The sequence below is a fragment of the Electrona antarctica genome, assembly GCF_951216825.1.
Source record: "Electrona antarctica genome assembly, chromosome: 3".
Taxonomy (NCBI): Eukaryota; Metazoa; Chordata; class Actinopteri; order Myctophiformes; family Myctophidae; genus Electrona; species Electrona antarctica.
The window spans coordinates 42,353,411-42,378,285 of record NC_136808.1 but is presented as its reverse complement, the minus strand read 5'-3'; the positions used below and the strand labels follow the sequence as shown (position 1 = coordinate 42,378,285).

At 41.7% G+C, this 24,875-nt stretch overlaps 2 protein-coding genes across 2 annotated transcripts in view; one reads left to right on the top strand and one right to left on the bottom strand.

The window, feature by feature from the left end:
* LOC306920042 (cytochrome c oxidase subunit 5A, mitochondrial-like) overlaps window positions 1–24,875 on the top strand; it is a 242,534-nt gene that overhangs the window by 175,562 nt on the left and 42,097 nt on the right. The window lies entirely within an intron of this gene.
* Window positions 1–24,875, bottom strand: part of LOC306920244 (activating signal cointegrator 1-like) — a 79,928-nt gene that overhangs the window by 19,539 nt on the left and 35,514 nt on the right. The window contains exon 12 of the mRNA XM_079496936.1: window positions 20,000–20,102. Within this exon, the coding sequence (XP_079353062.1) occupies window positions 20,000–20,102 (103 nt within the window). The remainder of the gene's footprint in view (window positions 1–19,999; window positions 20,103–24,875) is intronic.

Sequence of the window (24,875 nt, the reverse complement as noted above, 5' to 3'; positions counted from 1 at the left end):
GTATAACTAGTTGTTACTGTGTGTGACTGTAACACAGTACGGACATGTATAACTAGTTACTGTGTGTGACTGTAACACAGTATGGACATGTATAACTAGTTACTGTATAACTAGTTACTGTGTGTGACTGTAACACAGTACGGACATGTATAACTAGTTACTGTGTGTGACTGTAACACAGTACGGACATGTATAACTAGTTGTTACTGTGTGTGACTGTAACACAGTACGGACATGTATAACTAGTTACTGTGTGTGACTGTAACACAGTACGGACATGTATAACTAGTTACTGTGTGTGACTGTAACACAGTACGGACATGTATAACTAGTTGTTACTGTGTGTGACTGTAACACAGTACGGACATGTATAACTAGTTGTTACTGTGTGTGACTGTAACACAGTACGGACATGTATAACTAGTTACTGTGTGTGACTAACACAGTACGGACATGTATAACTAGTTACTGTGTGTGACTGTAACACAGTACGGACATGTATAACTAGTTACTGTGTGTGACTGTACACAGTACGGCAAATTATAGTGGTTTCCAGGTAACGAACAACACGTTTAATTTGTCGGTGCAACAGGACAATGGAGTCGGACTCAAATCTGACAGTGCCAATAGATGAAAAGTTAACGTATTCAGCTTGACATTGAGGGCAGAGGAACTGTGTGTGCATGCGTGCGTGCGTGTGTGTGTGTGTGCGTGCGTGCCATTTCTGCTGCGATCGAGACAACAGTGCCGGAGATTAGCTGATCACAGACGGACAGGGTACAAAAAGTCTCGGCCAAGCCTTCGGCCTATAGGCTCTCTTCTCGTCCATGCTAAACCCCTTATCCCTAAACTTCTTTGCCTTTTCTTTTTTTTTACTATTTTGAAAAACATTTTTGAATAGAACTAGCCGTTCTACATCGACACGTTGTGAGCTTGTATTTTAACTATTCAAAATGTTTTTTGAAAATAGTAAAAAAGGCAAAGAAGTTTAGGGATAAGGGGTTTAGCGGTGACGAAAATGGAGCCCTATAAGTCTTAAGTTTTCCTGCATAGCAATGATTAAATTGGAGAGAAAATATGAACAAAACAAACAAACAAACAAACACAAAGCTTGGAGATAAGCTATAAATCAGTAGAGCCTCTTTGAACAACTTTAAGGATCATGCCCGAAAAAAAAGAGGATTAAGAAGATTCAGATTAAAAAAAAGAATAGGATTGTCATCGTTTCTCTTTTTCATTCCTTCTCACTTGGCAGTTAAAAATGTCTGACAGCTGGTTAGTTAATCCTGCTTATTGAACCTGACAGGTTTTCAGTGTCTGGTCAGCTGTTTTAGGACTGATGACAGTTTGCTGCAGAATGCTGACCAAACTGTCCTTGACCCTCAGAACGGTTGGCTTACTGTCCCTTTGTTGTGCTTCCAACTGATCCAGCAACCTGAGAATAAACACTCACTAACACTAAGAAATACATCCATGAATATATAACTAAGCCTGGATACGGGATGATCTAACAATCGTTTACATACGCACCGTGTTAATTATGACACATTGTATGTGCTGCATATCATTTAAATGACTCAACCACAGCAATCAACAATGTGTCATGTTTAGGCTTATTACATGCTAAAAGGAGAATTCCAGACTAGTGCTTTTCTTACCATTATTGTATCGTTGCTGTCGGGAGGAAACCTCATAACTCAATTTTTCTTTTTGGCATAAATCAGTGCTATTGAACACCCTTTACGTCTGTGTGTTGTTTCGAAAATATTGAACTAATGGAAAGTAGTAAAAAGTGCTTTGGACAAAACCTCTCAACTCCATTGGACCCTCAAACTGTCTGCTAAAACAACTAATTCCACCACCTCTCCCCCTCTCATGGAAGTAATTGACAATATATAAACTTTGATGAGGCAGTATTGCTTTGTTTTAAAAACTAGCCCTTACCCGTTGTGAAATACTTGCGGGGGGTACTGCACCCTGGGTGCGTTTTCGCATTTTTAATTCACTAATAAATTCATTATTAATCATTAATGTGTGAAATCGAAAAAAGGGCTTTGTTACACCCTCCATATTATTATGGTCAATGTCTGTGTGAAAAGTGGGAGTGAATGGTGCAGGCAGTGAGGAGCTACGGCAGTGACAGTGACACTCAGACACACATTCAGACATTTGGTTAATTATAGTATGATTATATAAGGTTTTCTTAATTTCCTGAAAAATGTATATTTTTCATTTCCTGTAAAATGAACATTTTGGAGTTATGAGGTTTCCTCCCGACAGCAGAGATATCCGGGATTTTTGGACAGAATCTGGAGTAGTAATATAAAAAAATGTGTTTTACAAAAGACGGCCTCCTGGTGGCGCTATAAAAGGCAGATGTGAAAAACATCTGGCATCCAGGGAGTGTGTGTGCGAAGTTTGGCATCGACCGGGTTAACGGTGCCGGAGAATAGCTGGTAACAGACGGACAGACAAACGGACGGAGTGCAAAACATACTCTCCCCATGCCTTTCGGCTAGTGGAGACAATGAAGTGTTTATCACTAAAGAAGGGTTTATCGCTAAATCGCTTATTTTGATCACTCAAATACATCTGTCTTTCATAATGTTGGATATGTCTCCACAGAGTTTTGTCCCAAATGGGCTGCCATGGGCTGAATGGCAATTATTTTTTACCTGTTCCCGTTCTTGGATATTATAATAACATCAGAATAAGATAAGCAAACAAGTAGAATAATAAATTGGGTTTACTAAAATACCTCACACAAGAAACTCTCACAAGAGCTACAGTGTGAATGACCAATTATCACTATTTTTGCCGGGGAATTCTTCAAAATAAAGGCGCTAGAATGCCAGCAGATATGGCAGATTTTACTCTGACATGCAGTGACATACAGTGAGGGGCGCCCACTGTGGCAGCTGCCACATGGATATGGCCAATGGATATTACTCATTTCCCTCTGCCTGAGAATGAAAAGGCTGTTCTCTTACACATTGCAAGCGCACTAGCTTCAAGCTGGAAAACGGTTAACATAACTAGAAGGATAAAACAGCAGCAACCAAACGGCTTAACCTGGGGTCAGAGCCTGAGGCAGAATAATCCCATGTCTGACCTGACCTTTGGCCTCAACCTTATGTCCTTGTTGGACCAGCAAACCGTTATCCCTGGACAGAAGATCCTTGTTGGACCAGCAAACCGTTATCCTTGGTCAGAAGATATCACCTCACAAAGCCCTGTTTGTTTGCTGCTGTTTTCTCCTCCTAGTTATGCTAACTCATTCCCTGCCCGGATTCAAAGCGTTTTTTCACCTACCTTGAACACATGGCAAACAGTTGAATTTATTGACCATATGTACTTGGCAATGTGTTTGTTTGATAATAAGATGGCTGCCATCTTTTCAGACTGGTTAGATATGGATCAACAGGGCATGTGTAATCTTCCCACAGCCCAGTCTTTTTCCCCATGGCCAACATAGTGTCACAACCCATACCCCAAATTCCAATACCCCAAATCTCGGTCCACTCACTCACACTCGGTCACCCCAGCATGTCGGTGTTACGGGGAAATTGACCTGCCGAAATATGTGACCATCTTGTGGACTTCACATAACTTACATGGAGGTCTTTAAATATGTGGCCTGAATACCGCTATTGAACTCTGATAATAAACAAACTGTGTTGATTTACATTTGGACACTGACATTATGTGAATGTATACACGATTGTCACACATTTCAGCAAGTCACCAATTTCACCGTAACACCACCATGCTGGAATGATCGAGTGTGAGTGAGCAAGTGGCCAGGATTTGGCCATAGAGGCAGCAGTGGCTCAGGAAGTAGAGTGGCCGCTTGGAAAGCTGAAGGTTCCGAATTTGATCCCGGGCTCCCACAAAAGTTAAAGGGATAGTTCAGATTTTTTTAACTTAAGTTGTATGAAATACTTGCCCTTAATATAGTGGTTGCAACTGTATTAATTGATTGCCCGAGTCCCGTGGTGGGAGTTCTGCTCTGGTTTTAGTGAATATTAAGTAGTTCTGGTCATTTGTGTGGGGCACTGGGGCCACGCAGTAAAAGTAAATTAATCCACAAAACGAACGTCATTTTTTATTGTTGACCCATTTCTAAAATATTAGCGCGACTTTCGTTCAACTTTGACCCCTCCATCACATGGAACTATTTTTTGGGCGTAGTGATATGGACACAAAAAACATAGTTCTGTGTGATAGAGGGGTAAAAAAAAGAATGAGAGTTGCACTAATATTTTAGAAATAGGTCAACAATACAAATTACGTTAGTTTTGTGGATTAATTTACCTTTACTGCGTGGCCCCCAGTGCCCCCCACAAAATGACCGGAACTACTTGATATTTCACCAAAACCAGAGCAGAACTCCCACCACGGGACTCTGGCAATCAATTAATACAGTTGCAACCACTATATTGTATTTCATACAACTTAAGTTAAAAAAATCTGAACTATCCCTTTAATGTCAAAGTATCCTTGAACACTGAACCTGTGTGAATAGCACAATCTCTGTAAAGCACTGCCGATAACGGTCCTATATAAATGCACCATTTACCATAGTCAGCACCATAAAGTCAGCACCAGTGTGACACTGTGTCAAGCTTACATGGGCTGTATGGGCTCCTGAGCTTACACATGCCCTGTTGAAATGGTCTTCAGCCCCAAATTACATACCACAGGAGGTCATTTCACAGCAGTGGTGTCACCAGTTTGCCCTGGTTGTGCTTCAACATCCACTCAATTACATTTCCATTCATCGAATGGTTACATTTTCATTTTGCAGATAGAGATTTTTTTGTTTATTTGGAATTTTGGATAAACATTAATTTCAATAAAATGGAAAATAGCCCTTTTTTATTGCAATTATCATTTAGATTTTGGCCATCAGATCTTATATATTCACTGACAATGTTCTATTATCCAAAAGACCTTCACCAAGTACTAGTATGGTAAATTAGTCTAAAATATCATATTATATCCTTCCCTCAAAACACTTGTTGCCGGCTTCCATGTGCGCCATGTTGAAAATTCATGATGGCTCCACATCCAATGATTTTTTGAATGCCTTTGGCTATAAGTGTACCACATTTCATGCTTTTATCACAAACTGAACGATTGATTTGGTTATCTGTTGCACTAATTAGACTTTTATCTTCCAGTGACGAAAGAAAATATTTTTGTGAAACAACAAAGCAAGCCGTCACCATCTGGGAGATGGTAGAGATGATGATGCCATCACTAGATGTTCTGTATCAAGTGCCAGAGAGTAGATTGAGCCAACTAAGTGGAGTAAAGAGCTTATGTGGGTGCTCAATAATCCGTTTACTCTAGTGTTTAACTCTTGTCATGGCTCTAATTTCAATTACATGAACACCACAGAGAGACACACAGAGAGACACACACAGAGATAGAGAGAGAGAGAGAGCGAGAGAGAGAGATATGAGTGGAGCAGATGCCTAGCAGAGCCAAGAAGCCTGCAGGTGGAAGGGAGTAGAATGCACCGCCAGTTCCTTTCCGTACGCGTTGGGCCCGATAAGGATACCGTCGGGTTAAGATGAGGACAGCATTGGAGGCGGAGCTCGCCTTTGGCGTTACCTCAAAGACATCTTTCTAAGTGGAATTGCTGTGCTAAGATTACAGGCTTGATGTTTTCTGTCATGAAAGCTACTGTGTGATTTCTAAAGTGGGCTACAGAAACACTGGATGTTATCCTGACTCTACACTGGTAAAAAGATTGCGGGACGATCTGTTACGATCTTCCGGTTCACGACCCGGGGTAATTTTCGCCTTAAAATAAGACCGTGACAAGGGGAGAACGGCGGCAAAATAATTCTGTCAGTTAATGAGTTAATCAGAAGAAGAAAACACATTTTTGTATAGCTACATCTAGTTTTGAAGATGCATGTGTTGAACAAAGTGCACACAGTGGTTGACTTGCTGTCTACATTTCTGTCTAATATAGTATTCAATCAATTAAACCAGTGCTGCACGAATAATCAAAAAAAATACCTCTATCTAGATTAAACCAAAATCGGTAAACCAAGAGGATATGTTCTATTGTTCTTGTTCCTGTCTGCTTCTGTGAGTTGTGTCCTGTAATGTACCTTGTGTAATGTATTGTGTATGTCCTGTCTGTATCTTCAACGGTGACGTCATGGACGCAAAGCAAATTTCAGTGAAAGCTGACAATAAAGTTGTATCGTATCGTATTCAGACACCCATGCGATCTCATTTCTACATTTGAGCAAGAATGGTGCAGCACTAGTTGGCTGTCAGTCATTTTAGTTACTCCAACAAGAGAGGGACTTTAACCCATTTTGACTCGAGATCAGATTCTAAAGATGTCTTCTACATCCCGACAGTTTTCTGAAAAAGCTAAGTTTCTATGTCAGTCGTTCTTCGGTTTTTCAAAAATAGCAGACCTACAAGCTCGTAGCGCACCACTCGGTGGCGCGCTATGAGCTTGTAGATCTGCTATTTTTCAATAGCTAAAGCATAACATAATGCTGACACCAAAAGGGGTTCCCGCCCAGAATAGCTTAAGAGAGGTTTAAGTCAAGTATTTGATGTTGTCTGTTTAAAGCCACAGTAGGTTCCAGGTGACATTTCAAATGTAGTATTGTTTAGCAACTACAGACTAAAGACAATAAATAGGCTATGTTCATGGAAATAAATATATGAAAATTCGCATTTGAGCAAGAATGGTGTCGCACTAGCTGGCACAATGAGGCAGACACGCCAAGAAAACCATCCCTGTGCCCGAGCGCCTCACATTACCATATCATTACCATATCACATCTCCACTCCACTCACATTACCATATCACATATCTACAGCGCCTCACATTACCATATGCCATCTCTACAGCACCTCACATTACCATATCACATCTCCACAGTCCAGACATTACCATATCACTGAGTCCAGACATTACCATATCACATCTCCACAGTCCAGACATTACCATATCACATCCCCACAGTCCAGACATTACCATATCACATCTCCACAGTCCAGACATTACCATATCACATCTCCACAGTCCAGACATTACCATATCACATCCCCACAGTCCAGACATTACCATATCACATCTCCACAGTCCAGACATTACCATATCACATCCCCACAGTCCAGACATTACCATATCACATCTCCACAGTCCAGACATTACCATATCACATCCCCACAGTCCAGACATTACCATATCACATCCCCACAGTCCAGACATTACCATATCACATCTCCACAGTCCAGACATTACCATATCACATCTCCACAGTCCAGACATTACCATATCACATCTCCACAGTCTAGACATTACCATATGACATCTGTACAGCGCTTCACATTACCATATCACATCTCCAGTCCGCTTCTTTTAACCATAAACCATCACCCGCGGCCTTTTGTCTCATTAGCATCGCAAATAACACCTTGAGCAGCGACGGCGCTGGCTGCAGCGCGGGAAATATAGGACAGAATTAACACATTATGTAAGAAGCAACAGGGAGGTGGAGGTTAGAGTTCATTACTCTAATGAAGGAGTAACAGAGCACAGCAACAGAGAGGTAGAGGGTGGAGGTCAGAGTTCATTACTCGTATGGATATCGATAATCGAATATCCCATGAAAAATTTGAATTCCGCTTTAAATGAACAGTGCGAACGGGTGCGAATTCGGATTTTTAGCGGTTTTCCGAAAAACGCAGCCGGTGTGCAACCACCCTGATTCCGTTTGGCCCCTCTCAATGCATATTGCCGGAGGCAGATAGAGTCTGGCCCCTCTAGCTATTTGCTACGTACCTTGCTTCTGAAGGAAAAAAAGTAGTATTTTTAAGTATGGTAAAATCATCGTTACGTCACCGTCAACTATACCATGGCATTGGTACATATATTCATCACGTCATATGCTCATGTCCATATATGTGTACATGTCTATATGTATATGTAGTTTCCTGAGTGGTTGGTGGTATAATGTGATCGGCTGGGTGGTTTGATGCGTATGTACTTGACACTGAAACGTATCATCATTACGCCACCATCGTCAACCAATTATACCCTGGCATTGGTACATAATCTTCATCACGATTCACGGAAAACATACCTGCACGGTCAGCTTTCGTATATCCGTATGACATCATATCACGTGCATTCTAAGGGACATTGGTACATATCTTCATCACGTCATGGGACATATGCTTCGTAGCATGACAAAAACACACCTGCACGGTCAGCTTGGGGCCAGCATATGACGTCATAACATGTGCTGGCCCCAAACACGCGCATCGTAGCACCCGACTGAAAACATGACTTGCACGCTCTGCTTGCGCAAGTAATAAAGGGATTTAAGATCATTAAAGCTGGGCTGTTGCCTGGGTCCAATGCATTTCTGCCTACTTCCAGTCCAGGACTTGTCCCTATTTTTTTTTTCTCCCTGGAAATAAAAACGTCTGTGTTTCCGAGGCTACGCTGGCCTTGACGTACCTTTGACTGCTCTGATTGGTTGTAGGTCTAACTCTAACCAATAGTCAAGTCCGTTTTAATGGTAACCGCCTCTTGGACTAATATCCATGCAGTGATATTAGCATGGCTACGTGAGGCTAGTGTAATGGACCTTGGGAACACTAGGATAGGAAGCTTAACCAGGGCCAAATTATCCATTGGGCCGGTGGGGCCGCAGCCCAGGGGCCCCACAAACCACTGGTTGTGCCCGGACCACTGGTTGAAAACCACTGGTTTAGATAGTCAGTGATTGGGTTGGCTGCAGACCCCCAGAGCGGCCTTACCCTACTGACCAAAGATGGAACTGCAGGCGAGGGAAATGCATGCACGAGGAAAAGAACGCACAGCAGCAGCAGCTGGGGTTTAACACAGATCGCTCGTTCATGAATCGATTCAGGCGCTTTCAGGGAGATTAGCACTTTTTTGTGTCCAAATCGAGAAAAATGCGGAAGTAGACCGTTCTTCCAGGTGCTTCAAAACACCACTGAGCAACTTCCACTGAAATGAATAGCAGGGGGCAGGGCTGTCTGCTCTCTAGTTTATATATATCACAACTATGGTTGACGGTTGTATTTATGTTTTTATTTTTTTAACTGAAAGTCTGAGGAGTATTTGTTTTTAAAGTAAGAAATAAAGTTTCCGATTCAAATTTTTGTGAAGGCAAACAATTCAAATGGCCTTCATCTCACTGCCCTTATGTTCAGAGATGCACATTTTTTGTATAAATATGCAAAGAAATGTATGAACAAGAACATGAAATATATACGGTTTATATAGAACGTGGACTATAATAATCACTTTCTATAAACCTGTCTAAGCACAAGTATATTAACCAGGAGTATTTGTATGTATCTGTCTTGTTTTCTTAAGAGACATGGTTCCATGTTAAATGTAATTTTAACAACTCTACCTGACAGAGAGATACCATAAAAAGAAAGTGTTATAAATGCCAGAAAATGTCATTCCATTTGTCACAGCTTACAACAATTGCTGTTGACAACTATAATGAGACAGTGTCTCCCTTTCAAATCAATCTGGGAGGGATAGGCGGCGTGAAAGGTTGGCATGCTATCCATGTCTGACTGGATGATGTTCTGTGAGGGGGGGGGGAATATGACTTGTACGCTTCAATACCGTGATGCCCGCTCTGCTCTGCTGCGAGTTCAGCGAACACAAGGAATGCTCTAGAGTCTAATGTAATATTCATGGCGGTGTGCACGATGATAGGAGAGGAGAGGAGGAGGAGGAGGAGAGCGGTTGAACACAAGCTGAGTTGTGAGAGGACCTTCCGACCCGCTATCAGGAACAGCTGTGGCTTATTGGACTCCATCCAGTCCTCTGATTACAGCGTTGAGTCTTTATTCTGTTCTGGCCGCTCTCTGCTTGCCTCTCACTCACGCATGCATTTTTAATCGTACCTTAAATGTCTGCCTTGGCAGCACACTGCGGCGGCAGTGAGTGAGTCAAGGGCTCTTGCCTCTGGTTACAACGAGATGGGAAACAACATATAACTGAAGCACGTCTATGCGACGAGAAAAGTACGAGGAAAAACATATCGTACTGCTACTGCACTACAGCCTGATTAGAATAAAAACATATCGTACTGCTACTGCACTACAGCCTGATTAGAATAAAAACATATCGTACTGCTACTGCACTATAGCCTGATTAGAATAAAAACATATCGTACTGCTACTGCACTACAGCCTGATTAGAATAAAAACATATCGTACTGCTACTGCACTACAGCCTGATAGGAATAAAAACATATCGTAATGCTACTGCATTACAGCCTGATTAGAATAAAAACATATCGTACTGCTACTGCACTACAGTCTGATTAGAATAAAAACATATCGTACTGCTACTGCACTACAGCCTGATTAGAATAAAAACATATCGTACTGCTACTGCACTACAGTCTGATTAGAATAAAACATATCGTACTGCTACTGCACTACAGCCTGATTAGAATAAAAACATATCGTACTGCTACTGCACTACAGTCTGATTAGAATAAAACATATCGTACTGCTACTGCACTACAGCCTGATTAGAATAAAAACATATCGTACTGCTACTGCACTACAGTCTGATTAGAATAAAACATATCGTACTGCTACTGCACTACAGCCTGATTAGAATAAAAACATATCGTAATGCTACTGCACTATAGCCTGATTAGAATAAAAACATATCGTAATGCTACTGCACTACAGCCTGATAGGAATAAAAACATAACGTAATGCTACTGCACTACAGCCTGATAAGAATAAAAACATATCGTACTGCTACTGCACTACAGCCTGATAAGAATAAAAACATATCGTAATGCTACTGCACTACAGCCTGATAAGAATAAAAACATATCGTAATGCTACTGCACTACAGCCTGATTAGAATAAAAACATATCGTAATGCTACTGCACTACAGCCTGATTAGAATAAAAACATATCGTAATGCTACTGCATTACAGCCTGATTAGAATAAAAACGTATCCTACTGTTACTGCACTACAGCATGATTAGAATAATAGTACAGGAATTCTATAGAAAATACAGGATCAACCTCAATCTAATTGCAAAAAAAACAAACTCAGCTGATTTTGTATCTTCAATATATCCTGAATAACAGAAAAAAAAGTTCCCTGGAATTGTCTGAGGGGAAAGTGTTGAAAATGGCCTGTACAGTATGGCCACCATAGACATCCAATATAAGGCAAATATTTTCTAAATTTCCTTTTGCTTTAAGTAGCATGTGACATGTCAAACTAGGGTGTTTTCATGATGTTGAATCCATTCCAAGCATTAGTTTTGCATAGAAACACTCCTTGGGCTAATAACGGCCATAGCCGTCATCACAAATGTGATGAGGTCAGCACATGGTCGTTATTAGCCCAAGGAGTGTTTTTATGCAAAACTAATGCTTGGAATGGACTCAGCATCATGAAAACACCCTAGTTGTGGACTATAAACATATCCTACTACTTTGGATTTTCTTTCAAGGCTGGACATATTCTTTGACCAAAGCTGATTTTGTATTAGTACACGTACTGTACAACTTTTTTTCCAACCACAAGGTTCATGTTTAAGGTTGTTATTAGATAAAGTAAAAGATGATTGTTAATTAATTAATTAATTTTATTTTTTCAATTTGCTGCTAGCTATTTTTGACAGGGGCGGGGGCATTCAAACATGTGGCTAAATATGTCTTCTTGGATGTAATTTCCTGGGGTCTAGTAGGACTATAGTAAATAATAAAAATAAAGAAATCGCCATAAAATATTGTACATTATACATACAGTATTTAGCCACTTGACAAAAATAGCTAAAATTCTTAAACCGAAAGAAAGCTACTGAAACAAAAAAAAACAATAATAATAATAATAACACTCATCTTTTACTTTCTCTAATAACAACCTAAAACATGAACCTTGGTTGAAAAAACAAAAACAATGTTGTCCTGTAAGGAATGACATTTGGAGGTAGTACTGTATATGGAAGACTGTGTAACAACCAGACGACAATGTTTCGCCCTAAACTGTTCAAATGGGTTCAATAACTGCACACGGGTTCAAACTCTTCCGAAACCAGTGCCTGTAAAGTCTTTAGACAGACATGGAGCAGATGGAAGATTCAATAACCTAGCGTGGACAGGGTCGTTGTTCTGCGGAGCTGGAGGTGGCAGCTCTCTGGCTTCCCTCTGCATTATTTACTGTATCTTCATGTCGGGATGGTCTCTGAGCCACTCACCTAATGTGGAGTCCCTCCCTGGAGCATTGCTCCACCACACACTGCTGGGGCCCAACACCAGTGGTTCCCAAACGGACCCCCAAACTGACACTAATTAGCCCCATTTGAAAAGATATGCCAGGGACCCCCATAAGAGAAGATTTGTATGGATCCCAATGTAATGGCATTTCTATCTCTGGGACCCCCACTTTATATTTTAAAATGTTAACAGATTTTGTGCCCAAGACGTCCACAGATGTCCTAGGAATTACTGCATGTAGTGCCCTGCAGGACATCTGTGGACATCTTGGTAAAAAATGTCAAAAAGTGGGTCTAAAAGGTGGGTGTACAAATGGAACCAAATGAACCCGTTAGGGTCCATTTGGTTCCATACCGGTATATACATTTCAGCCATTCAGAAATAGCTAATAGCATTCAGAGTTTGTAGTCTGTTATTTTCAAAAAGATTTTTGATACAATTGAAATTTGGAGACATTCTGCATAAAGAGTACTTTCTACTTGTGTTTTTTTAAGTAGGCTACATCTTGTGTAAGTAAATCACTTTTGTACTTTCACTCAAGTCAACTTTGAATTCCGGAGTGGGTACTTTTTCCACCCCTGCCCCACATTGATCATTGGTCAACCACGGTCTGTTTGCTTAGACTTCACTTGACTGTAAAAGTCAAGCCTTGTTGACACATCTGCTCTCTCTCTCTCTCTCTCTCTCTAATGTCTATCACATGTGTCCGTTTCTGACATATGTGTAGTGAGATTATTGTGTTAAAATGATGTTCCAAAGAATGATAGACACTGTGCTACAGACAATATAATATGCTCTACTCACACATACAACATGAATGATGGACAGTTGGACACTGCTACAGGCACAATATGCTGTACTCACACACACAACATGAATGATGGACACTGTGCTACAGGCACAATATGCTGTACTCACACACACAACATGAATGATGGACACTGTGCTACAGGCACAATATGCTGTACTCTACTCACACACACACACACACACACACAACATGAATGATAGACACTGTGCTACAGGCACAATATGCTGTACTCACACACACACAACATGAATGATAGACACTGTGCTACAGGCACAATATGCTGTACTCACACACACACACCATGAATGATAGGCACTGTGCTACAGGCACAATATGCTGTACTCACACATACAACATGAATGATAGACACTGTGCTACAGGCACAATATGCTGTACTCACACACACACAACATGAATGATGGACACTGTGCTACAGGCACAATATGCTGTACTCACACACACAACATGAATGATGGACACTGTGCTACAGGCACAATATGCTGTACTCACACACACACCATGAATGATAGACACTGTGCTACAGGCACAATATGCTGTACTCACACACACAACATGAATGATAGACACTGTGCTACAGGCACAATATGCTGTACTCACACACACAACATGAATGATAGACACTGTGCTACAGGCACAATATGGTGTACTCACACACACAACATGAATGATAGACACTGTGCTACAGGCACAATATGCTGTACTCACACACACAACATGAATGATAGACACTGTGCTACAGGCACAATATGCTGTACTCACACACACAACATGAATGATGGACACTGTGCTACAGGCACAATATGCTGTACTCACACATACAACATGAATGATAGACACTGTGCTACAGGCACAACATGAATGATAGACACTGTGCTACAGGCACAATATGCTGTACTCACACACACAACATGAATGATAGACACTGTGCTACAGGCACAATATGCTGTACTCACACATACAACATGAATGATGGACACTGTGCTACAGGCACAATATGCTGTACTCACACACACAACATGAATGATAGACACTGTGCTACAGGCACAATATGCTGTACTCACACACACACACCATGAATGATAGACACTGTGCTACAGGCACAATATGCTGTACTCACACATACAACATGAATGATAGACACTGTGCTACAGGCACAATATGCTGTACTCACACATACAACATGAATGATCACAGCCTCACCTGTCCATGCTACGTGTATCAAACAAACATGTTTTACACAGAGTTGGATTGAGAAATCAGACCTGTTTTCCTCTCAGATCATTGGATGACCACGAGCAGGAACATAAGCTATACTTGAACGGAGCAAATAAACAACCTCATCGATCCCCGATTCCAAGCCTTCCAAATTAACCAAAACAAGACTGCAGGCTAAGTCCAGTCAATGCTGACGCGCACACGCACAAGCACACACACGCACACGCACACACACACACACACACACACACACACACACACACACACACACACACACACACACACACACACACACACACACACACACACACTCTAATCAGGCAAATTGATCATTTTCCAAGCCACATCTGCCAACCGTCCCTGTACAGCCTGACCCCGATTGATTACTTTGACAGGCCTAGTGCAGACAGACAGACAGACAGACAGATAAATGTAGTGGTGAAAACAGAGACAACTGACAATAATAGAGGAAGGTGCTGAGAGTTCAGTAAACAACAAGTGAAACCCTAACCCTATTATTCTGGTCAACATCAGACAATATCTCAATATCAATATATATATACTTTATATACTATACTATATATACTTTAATGCTCTCCAATCTGGTGTGGCAAAAATAAAAACAGTTTGGTCATTCAGAACGCACGAGGCATGCACGCTGCATGACAAAGACCAGACAGAGGTGAAAAATCCATTGTAAGATCTCTTTTATCATAAATCAATAAATGGAAATGTACCTGCCTACTTATCTGCGGTGCTTTTGAGATTATGTGGTCGGCCTAGACCCTTAGCTCCTCGGACATTGCTCCAAAGGCTATTGAACAACAAAGGCATAGAGAAGCAGCTAGCTTGGGATTGTTGATGCTGCTGTTAAGTTGATACTAAACTGATTTACAATCTCTTGACAACAGGAAAAGTGTTTTTCTGGAGGGTCTAGTAAGGACTGTGAGAAATTGCATGGCCAAGTTCATTGCTTAGAGCTCTCTCTCTCTCTCTCTCTCCTCAGTAGCTCTCTCTCTCTCTCCATTAACCGCCTGACAGATCAGTAATAAACACAGCCTGTCACCTTCAAGGCCTGCCCCCAATCCCCCCCCCAATCCCCCCTCTCTCTCTCCCCCCCCCCCCCCCACACACACACTGTATTCACTGCTCTCTCGCCCTTTCCCACTCTAACTCCCCTCTCTGTCTATATACCCTTCATCCACTGAGGCTCATTGGAGCCGAAACCCGATTTATTTTTTTCCCCCGGCCGCCTCAGAGAGGCAGCACATTCTCTCATGTACCCCAGATAGCCCTGGAAAAAATAAAATAAAATGCATGAATATTAAATGGAAAAGCCATGAATAAATTACCAAAAAGGACTTCCTTCCGTCTATCTAACCTCTCTGTGTCTAACTGGCCGACAGAGGACGAACGAGGGAGAGAGAGAGCGAGAGAGAGAGAGAGAGGAGAGAAATGGAAGCGAGAAAACAAAGCCGCGGCTATCTGGGGAGGGAAGGTGGGGAGGCCGCGGTTAGTTTTTTTCTTCTTCATTTTTTACCTCCTTTTATGATGATTTCCTGTTTTTGGCTATATAGAAGTGTGTATTTGTACGTCTCTAAATGTTGGACCCTCTTGTAAACAAGTGTAATGCTTTATGGAGTCGTCCAGAGTTAATTCGTTTTTGTATGGAGTTGTGCTTGAAATGTACTGTAATTCTACTAATAAATTGTTAATAAATACTTCAATCAATCAACAATCTGGGGAGGGAAGGTGGATCTGGGTGGGCCGCTGGTTAGATAATAGTCTTTCTCTGCTCTGCTGTGTTTGTGTAAACACAAGGGGGGACCACGGTGGGGTAACAGTGCAGCTGATGGTTACTAGAACAACATTCTGCCCCACGGTGCTTTCTGTGGGGTACACGAGGACGAGATCTGAGATGCAAACCTGAAGGAGGATGAAAGCCATACATACTGTAAGAGCTTATTATAATATTATGTGTGGAAAAACATGCAAATGACATTGAGGAAAACAGCTGGAAGGGCAGCGTGTTACACACCGGATACGATGCTTAACGCGGAGCAAACAAATAAGTGTATCATTTGTGGGCGATGTGTTTCTCACTAGTCCCTGCTGGGCAGGCAGGAACGTGCGCACATACACACAGACGCACATGCACACACAGTAGCTGTTGAAAAGGAACAAGTAAATATAGATTAATTTACACCCCCAGGCTACTGAATATGTAGGAGGATTATTACATCTCAATAGGTTTATATGTTACAACAGCATATGGATGTGAATACTGAATAGCAAGTACTACACTGTGTGTGTGCGTGCGTGCGTGCGTGTGTGCGTGTGTGTGTGTGTGCGCGCGCGCGCGCGCGCGCGCGCGTGCGTGTGTGCGCTTCTACAGACCAGTGAATGATTTTACACTAGACGCGTTGTGAGCTTGTACTGTACATCTGCTATTTTTATTATGCAACCAACCATAAAATGACTTGTCTTTTAGTTCTACTGGATCTCTTCTCCACTAGTCCCTTGTTGCCAAAATTGTCAATATTATACTTAGTCATAGTTTGAGTCATCATAGTTTATTTATTTATTTTTTCATTTAGTGTTAGTCAGTGAAAAAAAAGGTAGTCGACAATCATTTTTCGTCATAATTTTAGTCGATGAAATGACCACAGGTAAGAATCACAGGCACAGTTAAGATAATAATCTACAACTACAAGTAACCACTGAAGGGATAAGTCTCTCCAGAGATCTATATATCTCCAAACAGATCTATTTTGCCCGAAATAGATCTATTTCTCTCCAAACAGACCAATTTCTCTCCAAATCGATCGATCGCTCCCAGAGGAAAGAGTTGTGCAGAAAAAATGTTCTGTACTGTGATAATGCAGTACGAAGCTACAGATGAATTCAGAGAGCTGGCGTGGCTTTGGATCAGTTGATTAACGATTACTCTGAGCCGACACAGCAATGAGTCAGCGCTACACCTGACGGAAATGTAACAATGAGTCAGTGCTACACCTGACGAAAATGTAACAATGAGTCAGCGCTACACCTGACAAAAATGTAACAATGAGTCATGCTACACCTGACGAAAATGTAACAATGAGTCATGCTACACCTGACGAAAATGTGACAATGAGTCATGCTACACCTGACGAAAATGTAACAATGAGTCAGCGCTACACCTGACGAAAATGTAACAATGAGTCATGCTACACCTGACAAATGTAACAATGAGTCATGCTACACCTGACAAATGTAACAATGAGTCATTCTACACCTGACGAAAATGTAACAATGAGTCAGCGGCGCTGACTCATTGTTACATTTTCGGAAGAGTCTCTCTGTCCATCTGCAATTTGACGGACGACACATAAGGGGCTCTGGCCTCATATTTAAGATGAGAATATGTGAATATTATAACTGAATGGACATATTAAAAGTGAAATAAAATGTGTGTTCCAATGCTTAATAATAATATAATTTTCCATAACTGTCTTAGACTCTTGGTTGATGGTGGCTGATTTGGGAAATGGGAATCATGACATTTGCCATATAATGCTCTCAATGCTCATCCACATGACGTTGTCAGTGTTGTTGTCAGCCTGGGAGGGGAGGGGGAGGGTGGTGGGGAGGTCGGGGGAGAAGCAAACCACGCCTACTTTATTTAGGAGATCATTTGTAGGCTTTGTGTACGATTTCGCCTCTAGTGGCTCCAATGAAGTTCGCCCATCTTTATAAATAAATAATCATAGCCATAATAATCAATAATAATCATAATAATCAATAACCATAGAGTTTGCATTGCGTCTCGGTTTCCCAGAAGCCCTAGCAAGCCATGTGACAGATTTATTTTCCGGTCACGTCATCAATCACCCTCAAGATGGCTAGATGGCTGCGCACACACAATAGTGCGGTCGCTGAACTTTATAGCCGTTTATCTCGGAATTACGGCTCAGATTGAGCTGGATTGAACAATGCACCGATGTTAGCGGCTCAAAAAACCCAATGAGTGCCACCTGGTGGACCAAAAGTGTACAGGTGCCAGAGAAAAAGGACAAATAAAAGGATGAATAACTGTGCACTTCGGATTAAAATAAATAAATAATAATAAATTAATCAATTTTTTATTATATCTCGTAATTGGCACAGTAGGGTACAGTAGCTATAAACGAGATTATCTCGTTTTGGCATAAAATGGCGTTACCGCACGTTTAAAATATTGATGCTTCTAAAGACTCTAAAAAATACATTCATCACATTAGCTTTAGCGCACAGTCGCTACTTTTGGGGGACCGGAAACGGCCGAGTATTCTAAGCGAAATAGAACGAGAGTCTATACATGGTGGCAATAGCAACAGTGCCCATAGGATTTAGTGGCCCAGGTGAGTTAAAAAGGGCAGACTCTTTCAAATGCTCTCTCGCTCCATTGATGTGGAAAGATCAGACAGCGGCATAAACCTCTCTCTCTCTCTCTCTCTCTCTCTCTGGCCTTTAGAGAGGGTTTGAAATATTAACAGAAGAGCTTGCAGGTACATCATTTTGCAGCAGTGGCAGGCGGCAGGGGGGAAATACGTCCTACTATAAAATACACATACTCCAACAACACCTACAGTAGCCACGGCTTGTCCCTCAGGCTGCATGACAGACAAATCATGTCGTTACACATGGCTCTCGTGGAAGATTTGTGTGTCCCCCACACGTGTGCGTTAGGCATGTAACGTTTAAAATCGATTCAACTGGTGACAATTTTAAATCGCGTTTAAATCACCATCTGAATTATGATGCAAACTGCAGAGGGTGTGTAAAAAAATAGAAAATACAGGATCTTTGTAAGAGATTTGATTAAAAATAGTTTTCAGTCATTTTCTGCTGGATTGAAAAGAGAATGAGAGAAAATGTAAAGAGAGTACACTATTTAGTGTAAGATAAAGCACGTACATATGTAGATTGCGTACAGTACATATGTACAGTATGTGCGAGCGACTATTATTTTTTTAACATGAAGTTAGGAAACCTGTTACAGGTTTGCATGAAGCACCCGGGTCACAAATGGTATGCTATTCTTTTTCTTAGTTTACTAATTGTGTTTTACTGCTTGGCACGACTACATTACTTTATTTCCATATAGGCTTTATATACCTGCACGTTTAATTTTATCTCAATTTTATATTTTACGCTGTCATGATGCTATGGTGCTATTTTAACTGCTGTTCAGCACTTTTTTTGCTATCATATCAGTTTATCTATCCATCTATCTATCTTGAATCTTCTCCTTCTTTGACCAACAGTAGCTCATTTTCCATCGGTTAACAACACAGCAAACAGTGTTCAGGTGCGTCTAAATGTCTCTTTAAAAAAGAAATCACACCCGTGTGAAGTGAGGGGCTCTCTTGTCATCGTACAAATTTACGTCATATTTGGCGGACAAAAAAATGCTGCCCACCCAATCAGAAATGATACATGGTACAGATATGTGAGGTATTATATTGGCTAATATACATTATGTTGGCTAAAAAGAAATATTCTCCATAACGTTTGACTGGGTGGGCAGAACGCACGTTTGGGTGGTGCACTGCTCATCCATCTCTCTCTGACTTTGTCTGTGACCCCGCGGTCAAATAAACAAACAAACAAATGAAACAGAAAGACTTACAGATCTTGTGCTTTCCTTTCATGGGGAACTTGACCATCAGCTCCTGAGGGTTGGTGGCCATGAAGACGAACGGAGAGGAAGACTCCTCGCTGACGCCAGGGAACTGAAGGGTTAAAATAAAACAACAACAGTCACATGATGACAACAGTCACCATGACAGAGGAACTGTATTTTCATGTGTAAAAGATTAAAAAATAAATAAAGTAGTCCACCAACAAATTCTCGTCATAGTTTTATGTTGACAAAATTAACACTACTCATCTCAAACATTCCTGTGTGGGGGAGCGTGAGGCATTCTGAAACAGTAAACAGCCTTCCACAAACACAAACTTTCCAAAAAAACAAACATTGGAAGCATGTCTAGAACTTTGGAATACGGATAAAGAATAAATACATTTCTGTTAGCCTGGTAATCAAAAAATGCACAGGACAGCTGTGAGAAATAACAGAAATATACAAAGAAATTACCGACATATTCATTATTTTTATACTTATACTAAAAAAAAGGTTAAAATAGCATGTTAGCATTTTAATGTGCATTATGTCAAAACAATAAGTACAATCGGTTATTGTTCAGCATTGCCAAATTGTCGTGCCCTTTGATGTCTTTTAGGATATGATACACACAGTTGCCAACATTTCATTACACACACGTATCATATATCACCACCCATACATTATAATTCAATAAATTAAAATGTGGGACATCGTCAGTAAGTCCAACTCTCTCATCCTCTTCCATATCACAATTATGCATAATATAGTGTCATCACATTCCTGTCTGTTGCACCACTCTATATAAACGGACAGCATCGGCCCACAGCGACGTGCGTGCACACTTACAGAGGCCCTAGGAGAGACCACAGCTTATAGATTGCTCTCTCAGGTGAGAGAGAGAGAGAGAGAGAGAGAGGTGGGAAATGACTGACATTTCATGACAATGGAGTCATCTTTCCGCTCATACAATTTCCTCCAGATATCAGATAGTGATTCCATGATTGCGTCGTAGCTCCATCCAGGAAGCGGCAGCTTTTCATGACAGGCAGTCATGCCCCCCCCCCCCACCACGCCTCTTACACACTCACAAGCTCTCTATCTCTCTCTCTAAGGACCGCTGAAGGTTGTGACAAATTCAGGGATTTTAAGGGATATCAAAACAGCCGGCAAACCATCTGTGTGTGTGTGTGTGTGTGTGTGTGTGTGTGTGTGTGTACGTCCTGACAAACTGGAGAGAGTTGACAGATATTTATTTCAGACTATACAGTCCATGTCGACTTGGCAGTGATACTGCTTGCTAGTCCGAATTTTGGTCAGCATTTATTGAGGGGACGGGCGGTCCGTTGAGATGCTATCTATCTATCTATCTATCTATCTATACGAGTGAGAAGAGCACACTTTGTGTCGGCCAAGTCATAGACCGTGACGTATGCAGAAGTGCCGTTCACGCCTGTGCTGTGTGGCCGTGGTGATACGTCACCAACTTCACCTATGCGTTCTCAACCCAGCTTTGTAGCTGTTCAGTTTCCCTTTCCCGTTCCGATGCGGTGGACCGATTACAGAGCACCCGCACGACCTGCCCAGCACGGAAAAAACAAACAAAGGCCAAAGATAAAACGATTGCTGTCTGCCTTCGGTCAAAAGGTACGCTGTGTGTGTCTCACTCGGACATACAATATTCACGGAGAAACAACAACAACAACAACAACACGGATGCATGGCGTTCTAGTACAATACAAATACACATAGGTAAAACATTACATACAATACAAATACACCTAGGTAAAACATTACATACAATACAAATACTCATAGGTAAAACATTACATACAATACAAATACACCTAGGTAAAACATTACATACAATACAAATACACAATCTTTCCCCAGACTGCATCCCTGGTCAAAACAAGCGTCATTCAACAGTCCATAATAACCAAACAACCGATGATCGCGGCCACAAAATGTCTCCTCCGGGTGAAAGAAGAGACGACCGTCTGTCACAACACGCACAGCGCTTTCCTACAAGCGGATCACGTCTTGGTTTCCTTGTGTTCAGTGAATCTGTAAAGCAGTTCTTCTCTAGTGTTGTGCAATTATATAGCGCCTTTATCCAAGATAAACATTACAAAGATTACATTCACACACACATTCATACACCGATGTCAGTGGAAACCATGCAAGGCACCAACCTGCACATTGGGAGCAATTAGGGGTTCAGTGTCTTGCTCAAGGACACTTCGACACTATAACTCTGGGAGAGCCTGGGTTCGAACTGGCAACCTTGTGGTTACCATCCGGCCACTCTACCCCTGAGCCCCCACCGCTGCCCCCTTGTGTTCAGTGAATCTGTGAAGCAGTTCTTGAATGTTGTGCTCAGTGAAACGCAGGCAGTCGCCTCCCCGTGTTCTTTCATCCTCCATTTGCTAATTAGCATTTAAGGCTGTGGAAAATCACCCCTCCCCCTCTCCCATCTAATTGTTTCCATACCACACTAATCAAAAAGGCATGATATATGGTGGCTGTGTGACGAGTCAGCTTAACCCATTCAGGCCTGACGTCGAAATAAAAAAAACGTTCGCTCTGAAAGAATATATATTCAAAGATTTGTGCCGCATTTTTACGATTTTTCAAAAATAGCAGACCTACAAGTTCATAGCGCGCCACTCGGTGGCGCGCTATGAACTTGTAGATCTGCTATTTTTCAATAGCTAAAGTATAACATAATGCTTAGTTAAAACACCAAAAGGGGTTCCCGTCCAGAATGGGTTTAAAGCTATAATATGACACACATGCGTCCTCAGGTCTAAATGGGTTAACTCAAATAGGTGTACATGTCAACAATACATGATAGATACATCAGAAATGGGAAATGGTGCATTTATATAGCACCTTTATCCAAGGCGCTTTACAAAGATTGTGCATTTAATGTAATGATTACATTCACCCATTCAAACACCGATGCAGGAGGAAACCATGCAAGGTACCAACCTGCACATCGGGAGCAATTAGGGCGTCAATTCAGCGTCTTGCTCAAGGACACTTGGACGCCAACTCTGGGGGAGCCTGGGATTGAACATCCGGTTACTCTACCCCTGAGCCACTGCCGCCCCATGAAGTGATCTTATGCAGCCGAGGTAGACGTGTCAACAATACAAGCTGCACAACAGTCCCACATAATCAGCGGTTAAACCGGCAGGGCCACCAGAACGCACCGAAGACTTGCCCGGTGGGGCAACAACGCCTAGAAAATAAAAACATTAATATCTAATAATTTCACATTATTTCCCAGTAGTGCAATTCAGTGTTTTTACCTATAAGTGCACCAATCTGTGTAAAACCTTGTATGCACACTCCCTAGAGGCCAAGGAAAAACTTTGCCCTGTATTTTTCACATCTGCTCTTTATAGCCCCACCAGGAGGCCGATTTATGTGAAGACCATTTTTTGATATTTCTGATTTCGTCCAAATTCCACGCTAAATCGGTACACATGAGCTCTATAGTCATGTGATCAAGACGGGTCTGTTTGCTATCTCATATTCCATCCTGATTGGCTAAGATTAGCTTCTGAAGTTTTCAGGAGTAGCCCGTTTTGAACAAAATGCCACAAATCATGAACGCAGCGGCTGATTGTGGTGAAACGCATATTATACAACAGGTCGTTTCGAGGAAGCAATCTGATTGGTTGAAACAGCCTTCTAGCCGTGGTTCAAACGAGCACCACTCCACACCTAATCAAAACAAAGAATTCAGCTGCTCTGTTTTCCCAGAGCGCAGCAAACTCGGTGGCTAGGCTAGCTAGTTTCTTGGGACATTTGTGGTCGTAGTGACTACATCTGTCATTAAAAGAAATATGTTTTTTCAGCGACTTTCTTAGTTTTAAGGATAACTTCAGTGATGCTTGCGGAACTCGACTACGTCTCGTTCCTGACCACATCACTGTCGTGGCAATAATCACGTTAAACCACACCCTCTCGTGTAATATTGCTTAATTCCCACTAGGCTGAGGAAGAAATACCACTTGACATTAAAAAAAACAAAAACACTCCTATCCTGGTGGAGACCTGTGCCCCGAGGGGCACTTTTTCTAGTTGGATGTGACACGATATGTCTTGAAGTGAGCTGATGAAGACCAGTGGGTCAAAACATGTTGAACTAGAAAAAGTGCCCTTCTGGGCACAGGTCTCCACCAGGAGGATAGGAGTGTGTGTGGTGTTTGGCAAAATGTTTAGGAGTAATATACAATATTTTTTTGTTTGTTCGTTTGTTTCTTGCAACAATTTTCTTCATTTTGTTGAGGAAATGCAGAGTCAGATCACTCATAGCATAAATGGTAAATGGTAAATGGAGCATTTATATAGCGCCTTTATCCAAGGCGCTTTACATAGATTGTGCATTACATTCACCCATTCACACACACACATTCATACACCGATTGCGGTGGAAGCCATGCAAGGTGCCAACCAGCACATCGGGAGCAATTTGGGGTTCAGTGTCTTGCCCAAGGACACTTCGACATGTAGACAGGAGGAGCCGGGATTCGAACCGCCGACCCATGGATCATTGGACGACCTGCTCTACCTCCTGAGCCACAGTCGCCCCGCATCTCTGAGGATAGAATTCTGGATGAGCATTGCAGCATCTTTTGTACAAAACGGGCTACTCCTGAAAACTTTGGAAGGCAATCTTAGCTAATCAGTGTAGAATCTGAGAAATCCAACAGGCTCGTCTTGATCACATGACTACAGAGATCATGTGTACAGATTTGCGTGAGATTTGGATGAAATCTGTGCGACTAACATAAACAATGTGTTTTGCAGAAATCGGCCTCATGGTGGCGCTATAACCGGCAGATGTGGAGGGATGCAGGGAAAATGT